General features: G+C 42.8%; 1 protein-coding gene across 5 annotated transcripts in view; it reads left to right on the top strand.

Moving 5' to 3' along the window:
• DYNC1I1 (dynein cytoplasmic 1 intermediate chain 1) overlaps positions 1–27,103 on the top strand; it is a 308,363-nt gene that overhangs the window by 66,281 nt on the left and 214,979 nt on the right. For all 5 annotated transcript variants that reach the window (XM_036246459.1, XM_036246457.1, XM_036246458.1 and 2 more), the window contains one exon: positions 13,951–14,066. In XM_036246459.1, coding sequence (XP_036102352.1) covers positions 13,951–14,066 — 116 coding nt within the window. The remainder of the gene's footprint in view (positions 1–13,950; positions 14,067–27,103) is intronic.

The following is a 27,103-nucleotide window of genomic DNA, read 5'->3' as shown; positions in this document are numbered from 1 at the left end:
TTTGTTGTGAGATAGTTAATTCGCTTGGGAACTGATCCTTTCAAGTCTTGCCTGTAAGATTTATTTGTTGGAACTGGAACAGTACATAGTCTAGGGCTAATTAATTCCCACCACTGAGACAAGACCCTTTTGTGTATTCTACACAATGCCCCATAAATCTTGAGGTTTTCTAGCCTGGCTAGTGGGAAGAGGCACCATTCCTATTTCTGCATAAGTGTCTAGAGCTGTTATCTCTAATTCCTTCCCGTAATTCTTCCCTTGGCCTCAGCAAGTTTCCTTATGTACATACACTGATCAGTATTAAACCGAATCCTCAAGAGCAACTCTCCTAAAATCTTCTCAGATTTATTTCTGTGCAGTTTTCTTCTCTCTGTTATTTTGTCTTGTAAATTTTAGGTGCCTTGGTCTCTCTGGACTCTGAGCTTTGTATCCTGAACTCAGGAAATCTGTTGGATTTCACTGGGTTTCCTCCTTGCACCGTGGCCCGGAAACTCTCTCAATGCTATGAGCTGGAGAAGTTGTTGGGCTCATCTTTTGTCTCTCCCCTCTCATGTATTACCGTCTTTCATCGCCTGACCTCTGGTATCTTGAAAACTGTTGTTTCATTCAAACTGCTATCTATTTTTTTTTAAAGCTGTTTCAGGCAGTGGATGAATCTCTATTACTTCACCTTGACCAGGAGCACAAATGTGTCTGGCTTGTATGTTAACTATGTGATCAGCAAAGCAAATGGCAAAACATAGAAATAAGGGAGGTGATATGGCATTCAGAAAAAAAAGTACCTTCGAGGAAATTACAAATAAAATCAGAAAATAAGTGCAACCCATCTTGTTGTTTGTTTGTTTGTGTGTGTGTGTTTTTAACCAGGCAACTACTTATGAAAGTACTAAAACATTTTGCTTTCTTAGGCTATTATAATAAATTAAGTGAATTGAAGATGGTAGAAGTAAAAAATGAAATAATAGGATGAAAGATCACCGGATAGAATAAGTCTGTATAGGCTGGGAAGTGCGTAAATGTCATTGAAATGTGGGGTTGCAGTGAGTAGGTCTGAGGGAGGGATTGTATTTTAAGAGGTTTTTTGTTGTCTTCTGAAGGGAACATAAGTGCAAATGCCATTATGATATTGCCAGGCAATGTGCTGAGCCAGCTAATGGGGAATGGGGCTGGGAGGGAGGCAAAGATTCTCAATGATGAGTAGATATCAATGAGAAATGAGGGTATTTTGTGGCCCCTAACTTTAAATTTGTATACCCAATAACAAGACCATTTAGTGGCTTATGATTTGAAGCCTCACAATTATATTTCCTCTGTGTCCTAGTGTATTAGATTCTTAGTAGGGTTTTGAACTGTTTGAAAGCAAAGATAAAATAAGAAAAATTGAGTCTGAGAGCAGGGATGTGGTTGCTCCTACCCTGAAGGAGGGACTTAGAGATTCCTTCATTCCTTGGGGAACATTGTCAGGAGGTGGTGATTTCTTCTTTCTCTCAATCTTTTCTTCGTTCTTGGCTGAAAGAGAAGGTGAGTGTTATTCCTGAATCCACCAGGCACCATCGTCTCTGCTGTGGTGGAATAGAGACATCACTGTCAATGATGGAAGTGAAATCAATTCTAGAAAGATACCAGGAAAACACATGTTCTTCAAGATGGTGATAGGTGTTTGAGAAAATCTAGAGGTTTGAGAAAGTTCTAGAGGTCTTTTCATGTTTTAAAGTTATTTCCATTTGCCTAACAGAACAGTAATAGCCTCATTAGCCTTTTATGAAGTAAACTTTTTTTGGCTTATTCTCCAAGTTTTGTCAAATGTTCTTATGTAGTATTATGTTTTGATCTCTGGTTTAAATGAATTTATAAGGATTCCCATGTAACAATGCCAGTATTTTCTTGAGAATGATGTGGGTTGTGTTCTTGAGCAAACTGACAATCTTTGACTCTTCAATAACACCTAGTCAAACTCTCTACAGAAATTGAAATATGGAACAGCATCTTGTGTGTGTGTGCACGCTGTGTCTGTATAAAAATGTAATAGTAAACGCATTTGAGAATCTATAAATATGGAATAAATTCAGACCCATGAAGACTTTAATAAAATTGGTTTTAACAGATCCAATCAAGATTTTGTCACAAGAGTGAGAGAAAGCACTTTGCCCACCTCTTAAAATACTCACGTATTCAGTCCCCAAACATTACTTAAGAAGCTGCTCTCAGCCCATCTTTGTTCTTTGCCCTCAAAAATCTTGTGAAACCAAATATGAGATATTTTATATTCCATACTAGCGACTGGATTTTTAAATATATATATATATATATAATTTAATTCTTACCTGAGGATACTTTTTTCCCATTTATCTTCAGATAGAGTGGGAGGGAGGAAGGGAGGGAGAGAGAGAGAAAGAGAGAGAGACATCAATGTCAGAGGGACAAATCAACTGGTTGCCTCCCGCACCACCCCGACAAGGGCCAGGACGAACCGCAACCAAGGTACATGTCCTTGACCGGAATCGAACCTGTGACTCTTTGGTCATTGGGCCAACACTCTAATTGCTGAGCCAAACTGGCCAGGGCTAAAGCATTCCTTTTATTTATCCCACATCAGAAAAATGAATATGGCCAGTTGGTAATGATGTATGCTTATATGTTGGTACTCAATGTCTTGAAGAATTCTATAATGTTATAGCATTATGTTAAAACTTCTATAGAAGGTTGTTCATAAATGTCAATTCAATAAAAGGCCATTCCTATAAAAATGTTTATATTACTGTTGTTTGTATGTATGTAATGTTGGAGAAAACTCATTCTTGAACCTTCTGTCCTGAGAATTCTGAACTTTTAATTTCCTTTGTAAAGTGGGCATTTTATAGCAGAACCTTCGCCAATGTTGTCAAGCACCAATGTTATAACCATGACTGTTTTGACTCCTCTCCTCCTGGAAATTTGTGAGCTTTACTTGTGATATGAAATTCAAAGCAAACCCTTTGGCTGTTCCTATTGACTGCATTTGCTTCTGTTCAGGAAAAACTCTTCAGTTGCCAAACTAACATCTCTGCACAGTAAGATGTAAATATCATGGAAGCAAAATAAATACTTCTTTAAATGATTTTTTTAAATGTAAACATAAGAAATGGAAACTCATCCTTCTTGATTTAATCAGAAAAGATTACCCATCACACTGCGTCTGAGTCCTTGAAGGGAAACACCCACTCTGAACATGAACGATAAGTCGGGTGTGGTGAGGGGGTACCACGCCAGGCTCACTTCCTCTGTGTGGGGCGGGCCCCGGGTCACTTTCTTGTGTGGTGTCCCAGCTCTAGAAATCAGTGCTTGGGATGTCACACCTTGACCCCTAATTACACTAGAGTGTGGTGTTTGGAAGATGAATTCCTTTTATCATTTGCTAAAACTTCTTTCATAGTACATGGTTTTTCATGCCCTTCGCTCCCTATATTCTCTTTTTCTGTGGACGCAGCATGATCTCATTTGACTTTAGGGCCACATTTTCTGTCTTGTCTTCTTTTCTGAGCTTTTTTTTTTTTTTTTTTTTTTTTTATCCTCACCCGAGGACATTTTTCCATTTTTTGTTCAGGTAGAGTGGGAGGGAGAGAGAGAGGAACAGAGAGAGAGAAACATCGATGTGAAAGGGACACATCGAGTGGCTGCCACCCGCACGACCAACCAGGGCCGGGGACAAACTGCAACCAAGGTACATGCCCTTAGCGGGAACCAAACCCGGGTCTCTCCAGACCGCAGGCCGACGCTCTAACCGCTGAGCCAAACCGGCCAGGGCTGAGCTTTTTTTTTTTTTAAAAAAAAAATCTCATACAATTAGGAAACTCCTTACCACAAACCCATGCACTGAGGTACTCATTTTTACCCCAAAGCACACCTTCCTCTGGATTCCCCTATGTCCTCCAAGTATACCACCTGCTTTTCCTCCCTTAAGGCATGAAGTCTTGAAATAACTTCCAGTCTGTTATTTTTCCTTTACCTTCCATAGCAAGTAAATTGCTAAGGTCTACCCTTAAGTCTTTTCCAGAGTCACCAAACCATAGCATTTCCTTTATGTTCCCAGTGATGTCACCTTTGAGTGCTTTATCATCACCCTGGACCAGGTCTCCACACTGGATCGACCGCTGGTCACAAACCAGTAATCATCTCTCCGGCTGTCCCCTTGGAATCGGGCTTTGCCTGGATTCTCTGTAGTTATGAACCCGCCCGTCTTTGCTTCCAGGTTCTTTCTCAACCCCCTTCTCTCCACACTCCGCGGCTAAGGTCCACACGCAGCCTCTGCTTGCTCATGTGTCAAACGGAGATGTAGACCCCATGCCTCACCCAGCTGCTATACTAATGTACTTTAAAGCTGTCAGTTTCTCACTTAGTAACCTTTAGTAATTCCTCATCGACCACAGCATGAAGTCCACGTTCCTGAGCCTGAGATTTAAAGCTCTCTAGTCATCCGGACTCAATGTGCCTCTAATTTTATCTCCTACTGCTCCTCAGCTTAAAGCTTCTGTGCTGAAAAACTGGTCTCTCGGGCATAAAGTAGGAACTCAGGCTTCAGGTTACAGAGCATCCTCCCTAGAATGTCCTCCATCCTTTCAACTCGGCTGAGTCCTGCTTGTCCTTCCAGACTCCGGCAGGCCTCTGTTCTCTGCGGAACTTGCTTCGTTTCCCCAAACTAATCTGCCCGTTAGACTCTCCTGCCCACGTATTGTGTGAATTCTCATATTAGCTCTTATTATTGGCTACCTTTCATTTTTGTTTGCCTTTTATTTATTTACTTATTATTTTTAATGACTTTATTTATTTATTTATTTATTCTTAACCAAAGATAATATCTTTTTTCATTGATTTCTAGATAGAATGGAGGGAAGGGAGGGAGGGAGAGAGAGAGAGAGAGAGAGAAACATCAAGACACATCAATTGGTTGCCTCCCACAGGACCCCAACTGGGGGAACCAGGGATTGAACCTGCAACCCTCTGGTCTGCAGGCTGATGCTCTAACCGCCGAGCAAAACCGGCCCAGGCTTTGTTTGCCTTTTAATGTGGATATTCGATGTCCTCATTCTCTCTGTGTTGTAGGCATCTGGCATTGTGCTGTGCTGCAAGAATTGTATATGGTTGCTGGTAATGCTGTTGGCTGGCGCAGTGCCTTCGCCAGTTGTCGGGGACAGGGTGCGACCCACATACCGTTTCTGGACAAGGAAGAAACTGGGGCCATTAGCACGCTCTCTGTCGTAGGGGCCTCTTCTTTGAGAAACCTCAGAAATTTGTAAGCAGCACGAGGAAAAATGTCTCTGGTAGCACCATTAATACATCCTGGGGATGAAACAGTCACATGCAAATAATCAGGAATAAAGCCCAGCAGGATTGAGTCTGGGCCCATTGCAGACATTCTTTTATTCCTTGCCTTTGGCCTCCTTTGGCGACTGGCCAAATAGCTCTTTGTCTCTGAGCACATCTGTTCCTGGTTTTATCTGCTTGACTTCCAGGCCCCTTCCCTGCTCTAGAGGCTGCTCTTTATTTCAGTGACCCCTTTTGGTTTCTTGGCTTCTGACCCGAGTTCCTGAGTCTGCACCTTATTTACCCACGCTCCTCGCCTGCACCGGGTCTAACCAGTATATCCTCAACATTATGACTTCCGGGCATTGAACACGCTGAGTCTGCTATTCAAAGGCCATCACTGAGAATCTTTTGTGATTTATAATTTCTGATATTTGAAGAGTTTTTAGGTGCTTGAGGTACATTTTTACACTGGCTGTGTCTTCATAGAGGCTCTTGCACATTGACATTTTAAAAAAATCCTACTAATGCCAGGCTCAGTCTGTCTTGCAGCTTTGCCTCTCAATATCGGTATTGCACAGAAAATGAGTCGTCACTCTGATACATGCGTGTCTGCAAAGTTCTCATGGTAGCACCTTGCTTAAAGCTTTAGCTGCGAGTTCTCTGATGTTAGGTTCCTTCATGCGTCCAATAGAGGTAGTATAGCAGTATTTATGCAATTGTATTCATCTGTCTTCAGTATGAAATGCAAAAACATCAAGTTTGCTGTATGCAATGCATTGTGGTCTGAAATTAGGGCATCACTGTACCTAACCGATTCATGAAGAATTTGGGGATGCGTATGCCAGTGGTGGAGGACATGCTGAGGTTCTCTGAATACTTTCATGCCCCTTGGGAAGCATGTTAGGTAATGAGGTCCCTCCTGAATCCATCTTCCCACAATAGTCAGATTTGGCTGCTGGTTGGGGCCATTGGGCATCAATGAGGATTGATATTTATGACAAAAGCCTTTTTCAGCTCCCCTGCTTAATCTTATCACTGAACATTAAGAAAACTTAAGCACGGGGCAACTCAATGTCCACATGCAAAATAATGAAATTGTAACCTAATTCACACCACATGCAAAATTAACTCAAAAATAGATAAAAGACCTAAATGTTGGAGCTAAAACAAATTTATTTAAAAACTCTTTGGAGAAACATATGTATCAATTTATGATCTTAGATTGGGCAATAGTTTCTTAGACAAGGCACCAAAAGCACAAGCAGCCAATGAAAACACAGACAAATTCACTGTTAAAATGTAAAACGTTAGTATTTCAAAAGACACCATCAAGAAAATGAAAAGGCAGCCCACAGAATGGAGGAAAATATTTGCAAATCATATATCTGATAAGGGTCTAGTATCTAAAATATATGAAAATCTCTAACAGCTCAACAATAAAAAACAAAACAAAACACAAATAACCCAATTTTAAAAGGGGCAAAGAATTTGAATAGGCATTTCTCCAAAGAAGGTATAGAAATGGCCAATAAGCAAGTGGAAAGATGTTCAACATCATTACCAGCAGGGAAATACAAATCAAAATCACAGAGAGATGCCCCTTCACATTCACTGGATGGCTGTAATAAAAAAGACGTACCAATAAGGGCTGACAAGGATGTGAAGATATTAGAACCCTCTTACACTGCCGGTGAAAATGGAAGATGGTACAGCCCCTTTGGGAAATAGTTTGGCATTTCCTTTGAAAGTTAGGCATAGAATTACCATATAGTCTAGCAGTGCCAATCCTATTTCCATATAGATTCCAAGAAACAGTGCGTCCACACAAAAATGTGTACACAAATGTTCATGCCAGTATTATTCCTAGTAGACAAAAGTGAAACAACCCAAATGTCCACCCGCTGATGAATGGATGAATGGTAATGTGGTACATCCATACAGTGGAATTATTCTTCATCAATAAAAAGGAATGTCATTCTGCCACATGCTATAACATGGGTGAACCTGAAAACATTAAACTAAGTGGAAGAAGCCAGACACAAAAAGCCACATATTGTATTATTCCATATATATGAAAGACAAAACATAGATTAGTGGTTGCCGGGAGCTCTTTAGATAGTGGTGGGTTTACACAAGTTTGTGAATATACTAAAAAACACCAAATTGTGTACTTTAACAGGGGAATTTTAGAGTATGCAAATTTTATTGCAATACAAAAATTAAAGCAGAGCCTTGGTCTTGAGCTCTGATCCAAGAGCTCTGTTTTCACTTGCCATTTACAACCAACTCCCACCATCCTTACCCTTGTCATGTCAACATTATTTTCCCATTTAAATTCTTCACCTGCATTTGTAAAGGCAGCTGGATCCTACTTTCTTGGGAATGTAATGGGTTTTCTTTAGCACTTCACATGTAGGCACAGAACAATGACTCCATGTTTTCAGGTCACAGGTACAGTGACTTCAGAAGCGGAAGTTCCATTGTTCATGGCTTTGAAAGGAATAGAGGTCTTTTTAAAAAAAAGACAAAGCCGGGGTACCCTACTTTGATTTTCTTAATCTTTGAAATGGCAGAAGAACCACATAGTGTCAATGTATCAGAATTTCAATGGCAATGTACATATTTCTCATGCTGTTCAGGACAGAATCTTTCTATTTGGGAGTAAGTCTGCATAACCCTTTCTTCAACGTTGGTACATCATAGGCCAAACTTAAGTCACACTTTGCGCTTCATTTTCCTTGGAAAGTAAAACGTTATTTAGGAAAGCTGTGCTCACCTTATTGAGGCTGGATAGATAAAGACATGTCAAGTGATCCAGAAACAGAACAGGTAATGGGGACAGTGATTCACGCAAGAGAGCCGTCTTCCTGTGACTCATAATATCCAACCAAGGACCTTGGACAGACCTGAGTAGACTGGACTGTGTTAGTGGTGGACTAGAAATCTATTCACCGTAAGCATTGGCAGATAACCTCAAACTTCAGATAGCTTCCATTTTTATTCTTTATCAAGAAACATTTCAACTTTGGCGCAGTGTGGGCTTGCTCAGCCAAGCTGATAGGACCAGATGGAGAGGAAGTATCCAGAACTTTACGTGGGAAATCTAACCCCCAAGCCTTGGGGGACATGTGGGCCTCATGTCACTAACCATGCCAAGTCAGCCTCTGAGGGGCCATAGGTTTGTTGCCCAGCATCTGTGGCATCCCCTGGCTAGTATATTAGTGGTAGCTCTAGGACCGACTCTGGTGCCTGCCTCTTACTGTGTGGTGCACTGCAGTCTCCTTGGCCGGGCACTCATCCTGTCACTCTCTCCCTCGCTGTTCATCTTTGCTCCTGGCCCGTCTCGTGGTGCTCCATCAGCTGGGTCCAGAGACATCCTCCCTATTCCGTGGGACTAAAGCCTCATCCTCTAGGATTTGGCTGCAGGGTGGGGAGGTCCAAGTGAATCTTGTTAAACAACGAATCTCTATTTTACATTCTAATATTTCTGAATCCATGGTATTCAGCCTTTAGCAAGCCTCAGAATCACGGGGCGGGGGCTGGTTCCGCAGAGTTTCTGGTTCCGCAGGGTGTGAATTTTCACTCTGACATGTTCCAGGCACTGCTGCTGCTGGGCAGGGAGCACACTTGGGGACCTCTTCCTGAGGACTTCTCCCCTGGGGGTTTTCTCTGTGTTTGTTAAATGGCACACAACGGATACGAATAAATGAGGCCTTATAGTTCTTAGGTGATTTTGAATCATTTTCTTATTATTATTTAGAACATTATATACATTTAGTTTGGTATATTTAAAAATTTATCAAAGCTTCTTATAGAATCAATTACCAAGGTGGAAATACTCAGTGTGTTTTGATAGTAATGCCATGTTCACCATTGTATAGATAATTGAAATCTTGACAAACATTTCTGCATCATACCTTCTGCCTCTTCCTCCTCCAATTCTTCTCTTTTCCCCTCCTGTTCCTTCTCAAACATTTATTTAGTGCCTGCTGTGTACCTGACAGTGAAGTAAGGCCCAGGGTACAGAGACACATCAGTAAGAGATCAATAAGGAAGTTTGCAGTCAGGTCAGACAAGAAAAGAGGTGAGAACCCATTGACCTGTAACAGGGGTGATAGTGGAAGTTTGTGTGTGTATAGTAGTGAGGGGAGGAGTTTAGCAGGAGGGGGTGGGACAGCCGGGAAGGTGTCCCAGAGTCAGAACTGAGAGCCAACGTAGAATGATAGCCCAATTAGAAGGAAAGGGAGTTATAGTAGCATTAATGGTACAATGGTGTTTTTTGTTTTGTTCTATTTTTTGTTAATCCTCACCCAAGGATTTTTTTCCCATTAATTTTTTAGATAGAGTGGAAGGGAGGGAGAGGGAGAGAAAGAGAGAGAGAAACATCAATATGAGAGAGACACATCGACTTGTTGCCTCCTGCCCGACCCCGACAGGGGCTGGAGATTGAACCTGTAACCTAGGTACATGCCCTTGACTGGGAATCAAACCTTCAGGCCAATACTCTAAACTGCTGAGCAAAACTGGCCAGGGCACAATGGTGGATCCCCCCCCCCAATTCACTAAATAGTTTAATTTTCACCCTTGAATAAGAGAACTATGGAGTAGTAAGACCTTGAGCAAAATAAACATGGTGCTCAGTTTATACTTTTCAAGAAAATAACTATTGTATAATTCAACTCTAGGACAATAACTTTGTCAGCTGATAAAATTGTAGAAACATTTCAAGGAGGTTGAAGAAGATCTGTCACACGGTGTATCAATGGATGATTGTGGGTCAGCGGAGACAAGCAGACCCTTTTCCTCCTGGGACTGGTCCCGGAGAAACTCAGAAGTGAGGCCTGTTTGAGAGAACACATCTTTGCCAAGGAAGGGCGCCACCTTCTGGTCAGCCTTTCTGAACCGGCTAGGGCAGCGAACAGTTGTATGGTACCCAGCTTGGAAACATGACCCTTCGGTTGGGTCCTGAGAATCTAGGTCTGGCCACTCCCCAAGAATCCTTTCTCATGATTATAAAATGAGCACATGTGCTTGGACCTCTACTTTAGTCGGTTGTAAGGGTGTGTCTCAGTGAGTGATGATCATACGGCATTAGAACAAAGCAGGAGGACAGGGCCAACGCAGCACAGTTTTAGGAACGTGGCCCTTGGTGCTGTTGGACAGAGTCAAGACCTACGTCTGTCACTGCCTTTGCAGTTTTGAGTAAATTATGTAACATCACTGAGCCTAAATTATCTCATCTATGAAATTGGAATATGATGTAAAATTTTCATAAGAATAAAACAAGATAATACATGAAAAGTGTTAACGCACTTACTAAAACAATGGCAAAACAGTTCCAAAGAACAAAAGCATTTGACATAATAAGCATTTAGTCAATCTGGAGATTGCATGGAAAGACACAGTAATCTACCAGTACCCTGTAAGAAGTGTTACATAGGAGTTGCTTCAAAATTATAAAACACTGGAGACAACAAAATCATCCGCAAGCAGGAAGAACCATAAATCTATCACCGTATCAACTGATCACATTGGGAGAATCATATGGTCACAACCCAACTTTTATTTATTTATTTATTTATTTATTATCCTCACCCAAGGACATTTTTCCATTTTTTGTTCAGGCAGAGTGGGGGTGAGAGAGAGGAAAAGAGAGAGAGAGAGAAACATCGATGTGAAAGGGACACATCGAGTGGCTGCCACCCACACAACCGACCAGGGCCGGGGACAAACTGCAACCGAGGTACATGCCCTTAGCGGGAACCGAACCCGGGTCTCTCAGGACCGCAGGCCGACGCTCTAACCACTGAGCAAAACCGGCCAGGGCAGTATTTATTTTTGATGGCTGGGCTGAGTTGGGACCCTGTACTCCCAAACACAGCAGTGAGATGTTTGACACTTTTCAATAATTACTGAGAAGAGAAAATATTTTGTTTAGTGGGATTAGATCACATATTCAAGTTAAGTTTTGAAAACAGGAGTTCCATGGTGATAATACTTTTAGTTAAAGAAAAAGCAAATGGACTCCCCCAAGCAGCCAGAACCGGTCCATGTGCCCATACAGAGACATTAGGGGTGTGAGTCTTATGTATTACTGGTACATTGATCCTCAGATCTACTATTTTAAAGAACTTTTTATTTAGAACATTCATAAATCTGCAAATATAAGCATTATGACAATAAGTCAAAAAGATACACTAAAAGTAAACGTACTTGAGTCAGGAGCTGCTTACTATGTACCAGGCACTAAATGAAGTGCTTTACAAGTGTTTAGTCTTCACAATAATGCAGTGATATGTACCCATTTTACAGGTAAGAAACATGAGGCTTAGAGGGGTTTGTCACTTGTCCAAAGCTTTCACATCCATTCGGCTGGTAAGTGACAGAGCAGGGATGTGAACCCTGTTTCTGTACGAGTTCGTGACTTTACCATTACATTGCTGCCCCTCCAGTTGCTTTCAATTTGCTACGGTGGATTATCAGATTACAGATCAGCCTCCTATTGCCCAGTGCCTGCTGCTGGTCACCCAACAAGATAGGCCTACAGTTTATGTCTCATTCATAAGATGAACTGGAGTCCTGCCTTCAGCTGTAGGCACCTCTTACTGGGACTGTGGAGGTCTCTGTGCTGCACATAGGTGCCCCTTGAAGCCTAAGGCCATGTAACCTCTCCATGCCAGGGGTGACCCCGATTTGAAGTGGTGGGGTGTGTTACCGGTCCATGTTCCTTTTCCATCTCTTGGCTTGTGATGGAGACTGACCTGTTGGGGTCTCAGAAAGGAGTTCTGGGCTGCTCAGCACCAGGAAGGGCTTTGCCTCAAGCTGTCATGGGTGTCTCTTCATGTTTTCTTCTTCCCGTGCTTGGAGAAAGACCCCCTTCAGGAAGGAAAACATTCATCGCTGACCTAAGAGGTTTTAAAATAATACCTGAATTTCTTACTTTGAAACTTTCAACCTTTTACCTTGTTTGGTACTTTTTCTTTTTTTAGTACCAAGTGTTTTCCCCTAATTCTGTGGGAGGAGGCTGTGTGGAATGGCTGGGGACCCAGCCTGACCCTCCTGTGCACTCGGTGGTCCAGACTTCTGGGTGAAGGAGGCCCGTGCAGCCCCGGCCTGCTGGAGCGTGGGTGACAGTCATGTCGTTGGGGCTGCAGGCGGCCAGCTGGCTTTGCCCTGCAAACCAGCCGTTGTTCGTTTGTGTCCACGTTGCGTGCACCTTAGACCTTACCTCAGCTGTTTTAGTAACTCAGAGACCAGAAGACATTTTTGTTTTCCAGGAATTCTTGGGAAATCGTGCATAGAAATTCCTGGCTGTGCTGTGCACGCTCTTTCATTTGATTATGACTGTACTAGAAGTTAAACACAATGAGTCTGCCGTCTGCTAGTAGAATGAGAAACAATGGCGTGAATAGAGTGTGCTCCTCCTCGTCCTACGGAGCTGGGGGCGTGGGGTTTGGGCTCAGTGGTTATTTCACCTTTCTCTCCTTTCCCCTCTGACACATACATACTGTAAACCTGTACATTTTTAAGAAATAAAGTAGGATATGTTCAGTATTATTACTAAAAGTATATACAAAAACTATTGTTGCAGAAACTGTCATAAGTATACACGTCTGTGAATTATGTACATATGTACATGTAGTATCTACATTATGTGTGAGTGGTTCATATACGTTACCCGTAACAGTCCTGATAGTAAGTGCTGGTCTAAACCCCCATTTTACAGACGAGGAAATGGAGGCACAGAGAGGTTAGATGGCTTGTCCACAATCACACGCACAGCTGCGAAGCGGCGGGGCTGGGGTTCATGTGCTTGGCCCCCAGACGGCTGCCGCCATAGCGGGCTGTTACTGGGTGACTCGGGAGGCATCCGGATTTTTGCAGTAACTCAGGAATCACCATCGAGAACCTTAGCGAGGAGCTTGGCTTTAGTGGGAAAAACACTGGGCCAGGTCTCAGGCCAACAGTGTTTCTCACTTTCCTCTTCCATAAGCTGGAGATGATGGCAGCACCTGCCCACGGGCCTCACAGAGGAGCAGGGCATCTGACAACACTGGGAGTCCTCCCAAGCACTCAGAGATGATGATTTCCGTGGTCACAGTTCCTTCGGGGATCCCAAGCCCGAGCTTTATCGCCGTTAGCCCAGGGGCCGCTTCACTCTGTATCTGTGCCTTTGAGCAAATTCACTTGCTGATCTGTGTTAGTTGCCTTCCGGAGAAGCGAGAGATGTTTCACTCCCCCTTGGAATATTCTCATCGCTGCCACAGACAACATGCCACTCCACTAAGGAATCATCTCTCTCCACATTCGAGAAGCATATTTTCCTTTTGTTCCCTCTACCTAAGAGACTAGAATTGTATATTACAAATGAGAATTCCCTTTACGAGTTTAAAGCAAGCAAAATCAAAGATGCTCAGAATGGAAGGGGCTGGACCGAGACCTTGTTTAATAGAGAGAAAAACCAAGGGTCAGCCTGAGGGACCCATCTGACATTGCCCAGCACATTAGCCGCGACTTCCTGCCCAGGGTCAGTTCTACTTGCTCCCTGACTCTGGCGCTGGAAGCTAAGGGTATTTGGGCTTTGGTACAGTTCTCTGTTTTATTACTGATAGCGTTTCTGCATGGACTGCTGTCCCCCTCTAAGCATTTGTCCTTTGCTCCTTGCAGACGAAGACTACACAAACTGGGAGTGTCGAAGGTCACCCAAGTGGATTTCCTGCCCAGGGAAGTAGTATCCTACTCCAAGGAGACCCAGACTCCTCTGGCTACACATCAGTCTGAAGGTGAACTATGTCTTTTGTTTACTTTCCATCTTATCTTTGGGGAAGTCGCCAGGGAGTGACGTCCTTCTTGTTGATATCATATTTTACCATAAGAGGTCTTCACAGGACAAAAGCGTAATGACCCACCGAGGCTGAGTCTCCTTGGCCTCTGGAGAAGGAAGCCAGTGACTTCCAAAGGACCCAGGAACTTTAACACGGATGACTTAAGGAGCTCACACTTGGTCAAGACTGTGTGAGAGGCAGGGGCATCCTCAAAGGGTGATGGGATAGGAACTGTTCTGAATTTGATCGCTAGGAAGAGTGTGTGCACATTAAGGTTCATGACTTGCGGGAGGCAGCAAACGACAGCCCACCACCTGTTCCTCAAAATCGTATTCTGGAGTACAGCCGCACCCAGCTGTTGATGTTGATATGGTTGACAGAGAGTTTATGGCTTGCACAGCCCCAGATCTTTATTATCATCTGGCGCTTCACAGAAAAGCTTTGCTGACCCCTGATTTGCTTTGCCAATTCAGATGACAACACACTAGAGTTTATACCATAATTTGAGGCAAGCCCAGCAGAGGCGCATGGAAACTGAACTCCTGGCTCCTTCATACATGCCAGGGAGCATCCAGTGGAAAATCTGCATTCAGATATCTGGATCAAAAAAAGAATACATTAATAAGAAAAGTTAAAGTTGATAAATCAGAATGCTTCCTGGATGTCAAATATTACCCCAAGGCAGTAGAGGGTCTGAAGTGTGGACTTGGAGCAGGATGCGCAGAGATGGCATTGCTCGAGAGCAGCACTGTGGTTAGAGCTGAGCACGTTCTGTTTGTACCTGATGTTGTTTTACTGTTTGGGGTGCTGAAGAGGATGTCAGAATCTGGCTTCACCGTTGTTATGTAGTAAATACTGTACAAAAGCCACGAGAAGGAAAAATGATTCTCATTTCCTGCTTGGTTTATAGCAAATGTATAAATCAGTGCGGTTTGGTTTGTGTGAGCTACAGAGCTTTTCAGTTTCGGTTTTAAACACGCAATGTCCAAGGCAAAGTGAAATGGGTTCCTTGAAGCAGAAGGCTGCCTACAGGCCTTCTGAGGAACTTTCCTGGGTAATGCTGACCGGCGTGGGGGTGATTCTTAGCAGGGCCTCCGTTTTTTTTCAAGTCTGATTGGAAATGAATTTTTAGACGCAAACAAATAGCTCCCCCTGGTGGTAAAAGTTTAAACCACCCACTGCAACAAACACAAGACCTGTATATTAATACGGCAGAAAATGCCAAGTTGGAAAAGCCTTTGGGAGTTCACCTAGTCTATCCTTGGGCCTCCAGGCAGATCAGGAAGATTGTTAAAACAAAACAAAACAAAACAAAACAAAACAAAACACAGCCTCGCCACCCAACCCCAGCATTTGTTTCAGTTAATTCTCTGCCAGAGGTATTTGCTGACTGTAACCCGAGGTATGTTTAGCCCCAAATTCAACTCATAACATAAAGTTATACAACTGAAATAGGAGAAGGAGTGAATTCTTTTTTATTTACTTATTTTTTAATGTGGAGACTTCAGATATTGGAAAAGAAATATTTACAAGGGAAGATACACTCCGAATGACTAGGCATCAACCCTAAACTTGTGAACTGGATACATCAGATGAAAGGCCTGTGCGCTCCATTAATGACGCGAAGACAGCGGGGGACCCCTCGCTGCACTGCGGTCCCAGCAGCAGGAGAGAAGGGATTTATTTCGCAGCTATTGGCAGGAGGCCGTTCTGTTTTGTTAATAAGACTCCTGTTGTGGTGATGGGTGTTTCAGTAGTTTGGATTCCACAGTCCAGACGAACTCAGAAGTAGCGGCTGTAGCTCTAGGCATTAAAGCAATCCCCTGTGGTGGCTTCGACAGGAAGCACTTTAGATCTGGGGTCAACAGACTGTCCTCTCACCACAGATGACCCCTTGACCTTTGGCTGCCTGGAGCCGCCCAGCCACCTGGCTGACGAAGGTGCCCAGGGCTTGTGTTCCACCTGCCCTGTGAAGGGAGGTGGCAGAGGGAGAGCCAGGGGCAGCAGTGGGCAGCAGTGGGCCGCAGTGGGCGGCCGGCCGCTTCTACCACGTGGCAGGCTGGGGTCGGCTTCCAGTTTGGGGGCTTGAGCCATGGCAATGTTTCCACGACAACTGCAGCCAGTTAGAGGCAGGCAACAGCAAACTACTGAATTTATAACACAGTGAGGCTCTTGAATGGGTCATATTTAAAGCTGTGGTGTAGATAAGATCCACTTTAGCTCATTATTGCCCATAGTGTGAAGGAGTGATGATTATTTGTTAAGTCATGATGTGACAGTGGACAATTTAATACATTCAAACCAGTGATCTCGGAGCATTGGTCGGGTCTCCATCTAACGGAGTTCTTGTGCATTCGGCTTTTTACATGTTCTCACTTTATTCTTTAAAATGAAAGGGAAGGTACTTGAAATTTGCCTAAGCTTCACTCTTTTCTCCACTGTGTACTAAAATGAATAGTCTCTTAATTTGTGATCATAATGACCTGTTACGATAAACACTCCAGGGAATGGCCGCAACCCAGAAGGTTTAGGAATGACGTCTGCATGAACACTGTTCTTTTCCGTACAAGTTTAGACCTTCCCTCTCTGCATACAGGCCATTAGTGCAGAGAGAGAAGGCTGAGAATAGGAAACACTGATTTGGGGGGAGCAGGATCTCTCTACCCCACAAATATTTTAAACACATGCTTTTTATTCCCAAGTAGTAAAAAAAGTGTGTGTGTGTGGGGGGGGGGGATATGGTTCCTTGTCAAACTATCTCTGCCTTTCTTGTTATTAATATTTCCCTTAACTGACTGTGAGGTCCTGATAATAGTTAGGAAGCCAGCCTTCTGCATCTAAATTATAGCGGCTAAGTGACTGTCTCATGATAGGCACCCAGTAAATGCTGTTGAATGATAAAGATGCTGCCAGACATCTTAGTGATTCTGAGCTCTGTAATGATCCCTCGGAAAATGAGAATTTAGTCCCCCGCTAGAAAGATGCAGACCCATCTGGAGGGAGGAAAAGGAAGAGGCGACTTCTGCACACTGTTGATAGTTTTGAAGAGTTCTCTGATCCTCCTCTTCTCTTCCTCATATCTTATAAATTGGACTTAGTGGCTTCTTGTTGGTCACCCCTAACCCTTCACTCCCCTCCCAGGTCCTATTTCTTGCATCCAAGAAAGACCAGTTTTCTTGCCTCTTCCAAGGTGCTCTGCAGCCTCCTGCCTTGCACACACTGTCTCCCTGCCCGGAGGGCTCTCTCCAGTCTGCCTTCCTTCAGGACCACAATTCAAGGTCAGCTCCTTGGTAATTCCTCTTCTGGTTGATCCCCCCTCACAGGGCACAGTTCATTTCCCTCGTATTGCCAGTATTGAATTATTATTTAAATGTCTACCTTTTAGACTTTCTCCTTGAAGGCAGGGTGTATGTATGTGTGTGTGTTTTTTTTCTTTATTGATTTTAGACAGAGAGGAAGGGAGAGGGAGAGAGAGATAGAAACATCAATGAGAAAGAACATCAATTGGCCACCTCCTGCATGCCCCCCATTGGAGATTTGGCCCATAACCTCGGCATGTGCCCTGACTGGGAATTGAACCAGGACCCCTTGGTGCATGGGTCGAAGCTCAACTACTGAGCCACTCCGGCCGGGCCAGGGTGTGTGTTTTTTACCTCCAGGCCCAACACAGTGGCTGGCACAAAGAAAGGGCCCAATAGATATCAATGGAAGAAATGAAGAAAGAGATGATCCTGGAGAAATTTTTAAAAAGGAAGAGGAAATGCTTATTGCATTTCAGGGAAGGTGCATTAGGGCTACGTTGGTGTTCTGGGTTTTTTAAGGGAATGGTATGAAAGTAAGATTGTGCGGGGACGGGAGTTCAACGTTTCTCTGCAGCCAGCCCTGTCTTTCCGCTCCCAGGCCGGTACAGACAGCGACTGCCCGCGAACATGACACAGTGATAAGAACTACAGGAGAAAGACACGCAGGCAGCCTGGGTTGGCCGGGGACAGAGCAAAGCAGTCATCAGGTTTTTCCTGCGCACAGGTGCTATTTCAAGTACCTTGGGTTTGGAGCAGGTGTGCAGGAAGGTGGCTAAGGATGGTTCTTGTTTCACCTTTGTACTTTTAAAAACATATTTTCTAGGTTGGTTGGGGAAAATTTCTGCCTTGGTTCCCTATCCTCACAAGCACATACTCCATACAGAAGCTGCAAATGTAGAGATAGTTGCCCCTAATAGCCGAGTCCAGCACTGTCTAATAGAAACATAATGAGCCATTGATTTTACTAATATGATTTACTTAATCCAATATGTTAAAAACATTATTATTTCTATATGTAATCAACATTAAAATTATCAGTGAGATATTGTATATTCTTTTTTAATATGTTTTTATTAAATTTTTTGTTTAGAGAAAGTAGAAGGCAGAGAGAGAATAGAAATATCCATGTGAGGGAGAAACATCCATCAGCTGCCTCCTGCACGCCCCCTACTGGGGATCGAGCCTGAAACCCAGGCATGTGCCCTGATTAGGAATCAAGCCAGGACCTCACAGTCTATGGAGTGACGCTCAATCCACTGAGCCACACCAGCAGGGCTGTATATTCTTTTTATATTAAATCTTCACAATTAATTTATATTTTATACTTACAGCATATCCCAATTCAAACACTAATTTTTTGTTGTTGGAAATACTTGAAATGTAAGATTTTTTAAAATACCCATGTTGCAGGTTTGATCCCTGGTTGTGGTATGTACAGGAGGCAAACTATCAATGTTTCTCTCACACATCGATGTTTCTCTCTCTCTCCCTCACCCTTATTTTCTCTCTAAAATCAATTTTAAAAAATTAAACTTAACTAAAAGAAAAAATTAAGCTCCTTTGTTGCATCAGCTACATCTCAGTCATTCAATAGCTACATCAGCTAGTGGCTCCTGTGTTGGACAGCGGCTGCCTCAGCCAATCATTACCCAGGTTCAGAAGCTGAGACCCACCCGCCCAGCCTGATAGTCACTTTCCGGGCAGAGGGGCTTGGGCAAGAAGACCTCCCTGACTTGTAGAGAACTCCTCCAGGTGAATGTCGACAGCATAGCTTCTCCTTGTAGTGAGGTCAGTCACATCCAAGGTCATCTGTAACACTTGTTACCTGGTTGGACAGGAGCAAAGTTGTGCCCTCAGCAAGGCAAATCCAAAATAAAGCTCCTCCTGTCATCATGGAGGCAGTGTGGAAGGCCCCTGGGTTTTCCCTTCATAGTTGGTAGTTCACATATTAATTGGGATCTTCATTCCTTTGCTCTGTCTTCATGCTGCCCAAAGGACTGCCAAAGACTCTGCATGCCCTCCTTGTTAAGTACCGACGCCTCTACTGCTCCCTCTCCTTCTACATGATGTGAGGGGAGATCAACATCAGGATTTGAGATCTCAACCGCTGACAGTGGAATTCTAAAGCTTCCTACACCTTGATGTCCCCAGGAACACCGTTCTTTCATACGAAATTGCCAAATGAAGTAATGTTCCAGAGAACCTACATGGAAATATTTATTTGGAACCTTGATTTTGAAATCAGTTCTTAGACACATGGTTTCCTAATGGAAGCCAATCCTGAAACACCTGGCGATTTCTTGGGGGAAAACAGGGCTGTGATGTTATAACCTTGAATCAAGCACTTCAATTGGCCCCCAGTTTCCTGGACTTTACACTTTTTCTCTGAACTTATTATTTAAAGCAGCCATGTGTTTGGAGACAAGCCATGGTGGCATCTGGGTTGCAAATTAAAAATCCCTAGTGAAGATGACACACACTAATCTTATTATTTATTTTTAATCCTCACTGAGGATACTTTTTCATTTATCTTCAGATTGAGTGGGAGAGAGGGAGAGGGAGAGAAACGTTGATGTGAGAGGGACACGTCAACTGGTTGTCTCCCGCACGACCCACACCAGGGATGAACCACAACCAAAGTATGTGCCCTTGACTAAAATCGAACCCTCAACTCATTGGTCCAAGGGCCAGTACTCTAACCACTGAGCCAAACTGGCCAGGGCTTATTTTTAGCTTCTGTTCCTTGGATAAGAACTGACACTATTCCAGGGAGAGATTGACATCTGCCATTTTTTTTGCTTCCTTAAAATATGCCTGCTATTTCCCTTGGACACTGGTTTGAAGTGTTAATCCTCTTTCAGAACAAACTGTAGAGCCTTTGGGTCCATGTTAATAAGGTCAGGGATTGAGGGAATCCTCTCCAGGGAGGTTAGTTTTCCTTATACAATGTTAATCTCATATCTTGCAAGTCTCTTGAGAGACCAAAAAAAAAAAAAAAAAAAAAAAAAAAGCTATCTAAGGAACATAATAGAAATTTTTAAGAGGATAGTTTCAGAATATGCTGGGTTTTAAAAAATAAAGATTGTTTTCCTTATCTCTGAATCACCTTTTCAGTTCTTAGGAGAACTTTGATGGTTTCATTCTTGATTTAGTTTAGAAAATATAGTGATATTGATCTTGATGGTAGCCAGTCTTGATATTCCAGAGGAGAAGCCTTTAATCTCTCCTTGGGTTCAGTGACAAAATAGCACCTATCTCTCAAAAGAATAATAACATAGTGAAGTGGCTACATTATTACTCTAAAACCTAAGGACTTCTTCTGTGATTTCCTTTTGGAGCTATTTGTCCGATTTGCCACAGACACAGTGGGCATCACTGGATTAGCTGGACTATAATTTCTAAGTAGTATAGCCATTTAAAAGTAAAAGCCTTTTGAGTCACGCGATAAATGGATTAAATTAGTATATGCAAATGTTAAATAAATTGCATGCCAATGCCAGAATGGCCTACCAAGCAATATGACTCTTATCATAATAGAAGCAAGGTACTTGCCATATACTTTGGAGTTGACCAGACCACTAGACCCATAGAAACTTTCCTGAAGTAGCATGTCTCTACACTTTTTAAGTATTTTTCTCCTACCCTCTAGCCTACCTATGTCTTAACAAAACGTTGAAGGTACCGATCCAGGTCCTGCTGGCATGATACCTTGTGTTGAAGGTAAGATGACCAAGGTCTATAGAGAGAACCAAAGATGGGGCTCAACCCTGATGTCAGATGATGAAGGTGCAAAGAGAAATGAGCTGGGTCTTCTTTGGCTGTCAAGCAAGGCTTCATGTAGAATGTGGTTTGGGGGTACTCCAGGCCTCCGTATTCTCCCCTGTATTCAATTCTCTATTATTTCCTGGTCAGCACTGTCACTTTCACATAAATGAACTGGTTAGGCTGCAATTCAGTGGAATGGTCATCGACCCACAAAATTTTAAATTTGGGTTTGATTTTGGCAGACACTCATGTAGACATTTATCACAACCAGAGAAATTCCCTGGGCCTATGCCTTGAGCTAAAATTCAGAGATTTGAGCTTGTCATCTCTTCTTTAAGCTATCCAGTCCTATTAGAAGCTGCTACCTCACCCTAGCATCTTTAAATTCTTCATGCCATTTACACTCTTCAATGGCAGTAACAGTTTGATCCCTTAAATCCTTCTTTTCAATGGACACGTCATTAAAGATCACCACAGAAGAAAAAAATCATCTAGCTATTTGTTATGGCTGACAAGTCCCCATTCCTGAACTCTAACTGAATTTTCATTTTCTTTAGCCCCTATTAGGGCAAATAACCAACACCAATTCACCAGTGTCTGTCTTCTGATACCACTTTCTGTACCAGTCTGAGTTCATGGTTGCCAACAGTAGAAACTATCTCTGGTTAACTTAAATAGAAAAGGGATTTGTTGGAAAGATATGAGATACTTGATAGAATGGACGGAAAGTTAGGGAACTAGGTCAGAAATAGAGAGAAGGCAGCCCTAACCCTCAATGTGACTGTATTTGGAAATAGGGCTTATAGGAGGCAATTAAGGTTAAGTGAGGTCATCAGAGTAGAATCCCAATCTGATAGGATTGGTGGCCTTATAAGAGGAAGAAGAGAGATCTGTCTTTCTCTCCACGGGCGGACACCAAGGAAAGGCCATGTGAGGACACAGTGTGGGGGGAGTCAGCGAGCCAGGAAGAGAGCTTCCATAGAAACTGAATCGGCTGGTAACTTGATCTTGGACTTCTCGGCCTCCAGAACTGTGAGAAAATAAATTTCTGTTGTTTAAGCCACTGAGCCTATGGTATTTTGCTATGGCAGCCAAGCCAACTGAGACAGCAGCTCACACAGCAAGGCCGTGCCCCTGAACCTGTTTAGCCTGGTAAGAAGATCTAAACCTCCTGGACTTCCTGTCCCTGGACAGTCATCATTATGCTCAGGGTTTAAACACTGTGGTCACGGCTGCCTTGGAAACCTGTCTCTCTCCCAGCACCTTGACAGTACTCCCTTGAGACTGAAGGAGCCGTATTGAAGTCCAGTAGCGGGGTCTAGGTTACATGCCCTGCATTGGCTGTGGGGGGCCAGGCAGAGGAATAACTACCCTCCCCAGCTCCCATAACCTTAGAGGAAGCCATGACTCTAGTTTGACTTAGTTTGGTAAATTCCCCTCCACAGAAATACGTTCAGATGCTGAGTAGCCCAAAAAATTAAAAAATGCCCACTCTGGTGTGAGAAGGAAAAAGGGTAAGTAAAGAGAAAAACTGTAGAAATTATATTTATTATGTGCTTGGCACATTTGTGTACATTATTGCACTTTCGGTGTTGCTACAGAATTTACTCACCTTGTAAATCAGAAGTGCAGAGAGAATGCAGCTCTGTTATTTTGTCCTCAGTTGTCTACAATACTACTGGCTGTCAGGGAAAATGGGAAAAATGTACAAAACAAACAACCTTAGTACAATCTCTTACTTATTTTAAACAGACTCAGTTGGCATGTTTTGTTGAAACTGAGTGGAAATGATCAAATTCTCATGAAACCTCCCTCTCACCTACTTCTCTCCCTAAGGTCACGGCCGAGTACAGAGGGGAGAGGGGTGAGGTTTGCAGGGCTTTATGGCCTTGGTGGAGGTGGGAGGGATTAGAGGGACTCTGGCCTCATGCCATCCCTCGCAGCTGGCTTCGCACTCTCTGACGTGGTGTTCTCTGTCCACCTGGGCACTGGCACCCAGTGCTGCAGCATGCAGCTGGCGAGCTTGTGACCGTCCTTTTGCTTGGCAATGTTCCTGGGGAACATGGGCCATTTCCATCTTGATGACTTAGTTTGCTCTCAGCTTTCATGGTCTCTACACGTTGGTTCGATGCCCTGTTCTCTATGTAGCCCCTGGCCTAGACGTCCATTCCCAGTCCCTGCCACACAATCCCTTGTTCCACCACAGCAGGCCCCCTGGCAGACTGGCTCTCAGTTCAGTGTTCATGCCTCAGATGATCTGAGGGAGGCTCAAAAGCACTCACCAGGTATCTCCGTCTGACTATGCCAACCAGCTCCGATGAGGCGGGGGTGCCTTGTGGTGAACGAGACCTGGTGTACAACGGTCTCCTCTTAGATTCCCAAACAAAGAATCTAGTTCAAGGGTTCCTGTGTTCATTTCTCTTCTCAGTTACCTAACACTCCAACTTTCCCAATGTTTTCTCCCCAGAAAGTGAAAATTCAGATATATCTGAAAAATTTTCTCTTCTCTATAAATGCTCTCTTTTTTGCCATTTATCTGGAAGTAAATTTAGCCTCTATTGGGACAAATAACCAACACCAATTTCCCAAGTGATTATCTTCTGATTCCACTTTCTGCATCATAAACTTGGGGAAGAAGCAGAAAAAAGGGGTGATATTTACAGTTTTTGACATTCTAAATGGTAAGAAAAAGGAATTTTGAATATCCTTTCTACTTCAGTTAAACCTAGTTCTCATCCTACTGTGGGATTCCAAAGTCCATTTGTTGAGAAGAGAACCGAATCTTTAGCTGTTTTAGTTTTATTCTTCTGTATCAGATTCTAGCAAATTCTATAGCAAATGAAAGCCCTAGATAGACTAGAGTGAAGATTACTATGTTCAGAAGGAGAAATAGAAAAGCACATTAATAATTTTTAAATATAACTCTCACTGCACACCGAAATGCAGAGGATATTGTTTCTGCCCATTGCTCCTGGTCAATTATAGAGTGAAGAAATACCAGGACTGAAGAACACAGAGGGGTATATCAAACCTTTTATTCCCTTGAGAATAATAACTGACATGTTGACTAACTCAAGAAGTAAAGGTTCTACTTCCAACATAGCAACATGGGGAACTCTGTGGATCTGCTTCCTAGTAAAACTACTGGGAAATATATATATTTTTAAATATATAAAGTCTCTGGAAATAGTCCCAAGGGCATATAGCAAATGGAAAATAAATTATTCAAGAAAACTTGGTAAAAACAGAGTCCGTGGCCCTGGCCGATTTGGCTCAGCGGTTAGAGCATCGGCCTGCAATCCGGAGAGACCCGGGTTCAGTTCCTGCTAAGGGCACGTACCTTGGTTGCAGTTTGTCCCTGGTCCTGGTTGGGGTTGTGTGGGTGGCAAGGACTCGATGTGTCTCTCTCACATCGATGTTTCTCTCTCTCTCTCTCTCTCTCTCTTTCTCCCCCCCCTCCCTCCCTCCCACTCCATCTGAACAAAATATCAAAAAATGTCCTCAGGTAAGGATAAAAAAAATAATAAAAAACAGAGTCAGTGGTGTTTAAACCACAGCCTGCTCTCTTCCTCCCTCTTCCCAATTCCACTAGAAACAAATTCCACTTCTAATGAGTGCATCAACGAACACCGAGGTGCCTCTCCCCACGACTCCCAGTTGGAGGGCTATGGTATCTTCCTCGGGGGGTCAGGATATTAGCATTTCTATTTCTTCCCCAAGCGAACTGTTACAGCCTACATTCCAAGCAAGTACAGCTGAGATGTGGGTATTCTCTTCTTCAGTCCAGTCCTGACTTGAGGGATGGGAGGGAACTTTACCTTGGGTTCAGCATGCTAAAAATACTGGAGCCTGAACCACCTTCACCCCAAGTTCATATGTAAAGCAGAGGTTCTATTCAGCCAAATAGATTAGAGGTTACCCAGCTCCTAAAGCAGGGGTGTCACTCAGAGAGAAGTGTCTGTTGTCCCTGCTCCCTAGCTTTAGAGTCCTGGCTCAGATTTTGCCCAGGGAAGGAAGCAGTCCATAAAAAAGCTCAGTCTCTTCCCAAAGAAGCTGATTTCATTTGCAACAGAATGTGGGCATGTTTAATCCTAAGGACACTCTGAAAAGAATGGAAATTATGGTGTAAAGCAACCAAGAAGTAACTGGTAGAGGCTTCTGAGATATAAGCTGAACCATAGGCTGACTAGTTTCCCAGACGGAACCAGGGAAACAGACAGCTAAGAAGACCCTTCTGGGGATCAGAAAAATCTCAACTGATCTAAAACACTATCCCTGTATGCCAGATGGGTACTAGACTTATCAGAGAGATCACTTTGTAAATTATATAAATGTCTAACCACTATGTGGTACACCTGAAACTAATACGCAATAATATTGAATGTCAATATTGAAATGTCAATTATTGAAAATAATAATAATAAATTTAAAAAATAATCCTTGTAAAAGAGTCTGAATTTAATCAATCTGTGGAGAAATTTGTGCCCCGGGGCCTTATTGTTGAAAACAGCAGAGCAATCTGCCAGCAATTAGTGGAACTTAAGTGCTAGGTGTGTGGTCAAGGAAAGGGACAGTTAAAGGCACTGCAAAAGGCAGTCATCCCAGGATGACTGTGCACATGCCCAAGGCTGCTTCCTCCTAGGAGCAATAGCAGAGGTTTCACACAATGTGGGGGGGGGGGGGGGAGGGAGCAGATTGGATCAAAATAATTCAATCACTAAACAAATAAACAATCAAATAGCTGTAACCAACCCCTGAGGAAGGGGAAGGGGATCAACCAGTATCCAAAGTCTCTAAAATATCAAAAATAATCAGCTTCCAGCAACAACAACAACAACAAAAAGTGAGGCCTGTAAAGAAACCAGCAAGTTAGACAGGGAAAAAAGTGGGCAAAAAAACTGCCTGTGAGAGTGACCAAATGTTGGATATAGTAGATAAAAATTTTAAAGTAGTTGGAGTAGATAGATATTTTTCTAAGAACTACAGAAAGCCATATGATTTTAAAAGTAAGTAAAGGTATGATTACAATATTTCATCAGAGAATATCAATAAAGAGGTAGAAATTATTTTTTAAAAGAACCAAATGTAAATTATAGATTTGAAAAGTACCACAACTGAAAAGAAAAATTCATTAGCGAGCACAACATTAAATTGAACTAGCAGAAGAAAGAATTAGCAAATGTAAAGATAGATTAACAGAGTATTCAAACTGAAGATTAGAGAGAAAAAAATAATGTAGGAAAATGAGATCCTCAGATGAATGCAGGATGCCATTTGATGAATCAGCTTGCATGTTATGGGAGTACCAGTAGGAAAAGTGAGAGAGAAAGGAGCAGAAAATATTTGAAGAAATAATGGCTGAAAACTTCTCAAATTTGATGAAAACTTTAATCAAAAAATCTGAAGTAGGATAAATTCAAAAAGTAACAAAAAAGACACATCATAGTATAAATACTGAAAGCACCAAGAGGAAAATGAATTTTCACTTATAGGAGACCACAATAAGATTAACAACTGATGTCTCATCAGAAACGATGACAGCTAGAAGACAGTGGCATAACATATTTAAAGTGCTCAAAGGCCCTGGCTAGTGTGGCTCAGTCATTAGAGCGTCAGCCCATGCACTGAAGGGTCATAGGTTTGATTCCTAGTAAAGGGCATGTACCTGGGTTATAGGTTCAATCCCTCACCCTAGTCAGTGTGTGTGCGGGAGGCAACCAATTGGTGTCTCTCTCACATTGATGTTTCTCTCTCTCTCTCTCTCTCTCCCTCCCACTCTTCCACTCTCTCTAAAAAGCAATGTAAAAAATATCATCTATTTATCTATCTATAAAAATTTTAAAAAACAAAGTGCTCAAATAAAAAAATTGTTAACCAATAAATGTAAACCTAACAAAACTTTCTTTCAGAAATGAAGGTGAAATAAAG

This window comes from Molossus molossus, unplaced genomic scaffold (genome assembly GCF_014108415.1).
Source record: "Molossus molossus isolate mMolMol1 unplaced genomic scaffold, mMolMol1.p scaffold_m16_p_7, whole genome shotgun sequence".
NCBI lineage: Eukaryota > Metazoa > Chordata > Mammalia > Chiroptera > Molossidae > Molossus > Molossus molossus.
Note: the sequence above shows the minus strand (reverse complement) of the source record. Positions and strands in the feature narration are given on the sequence as shown.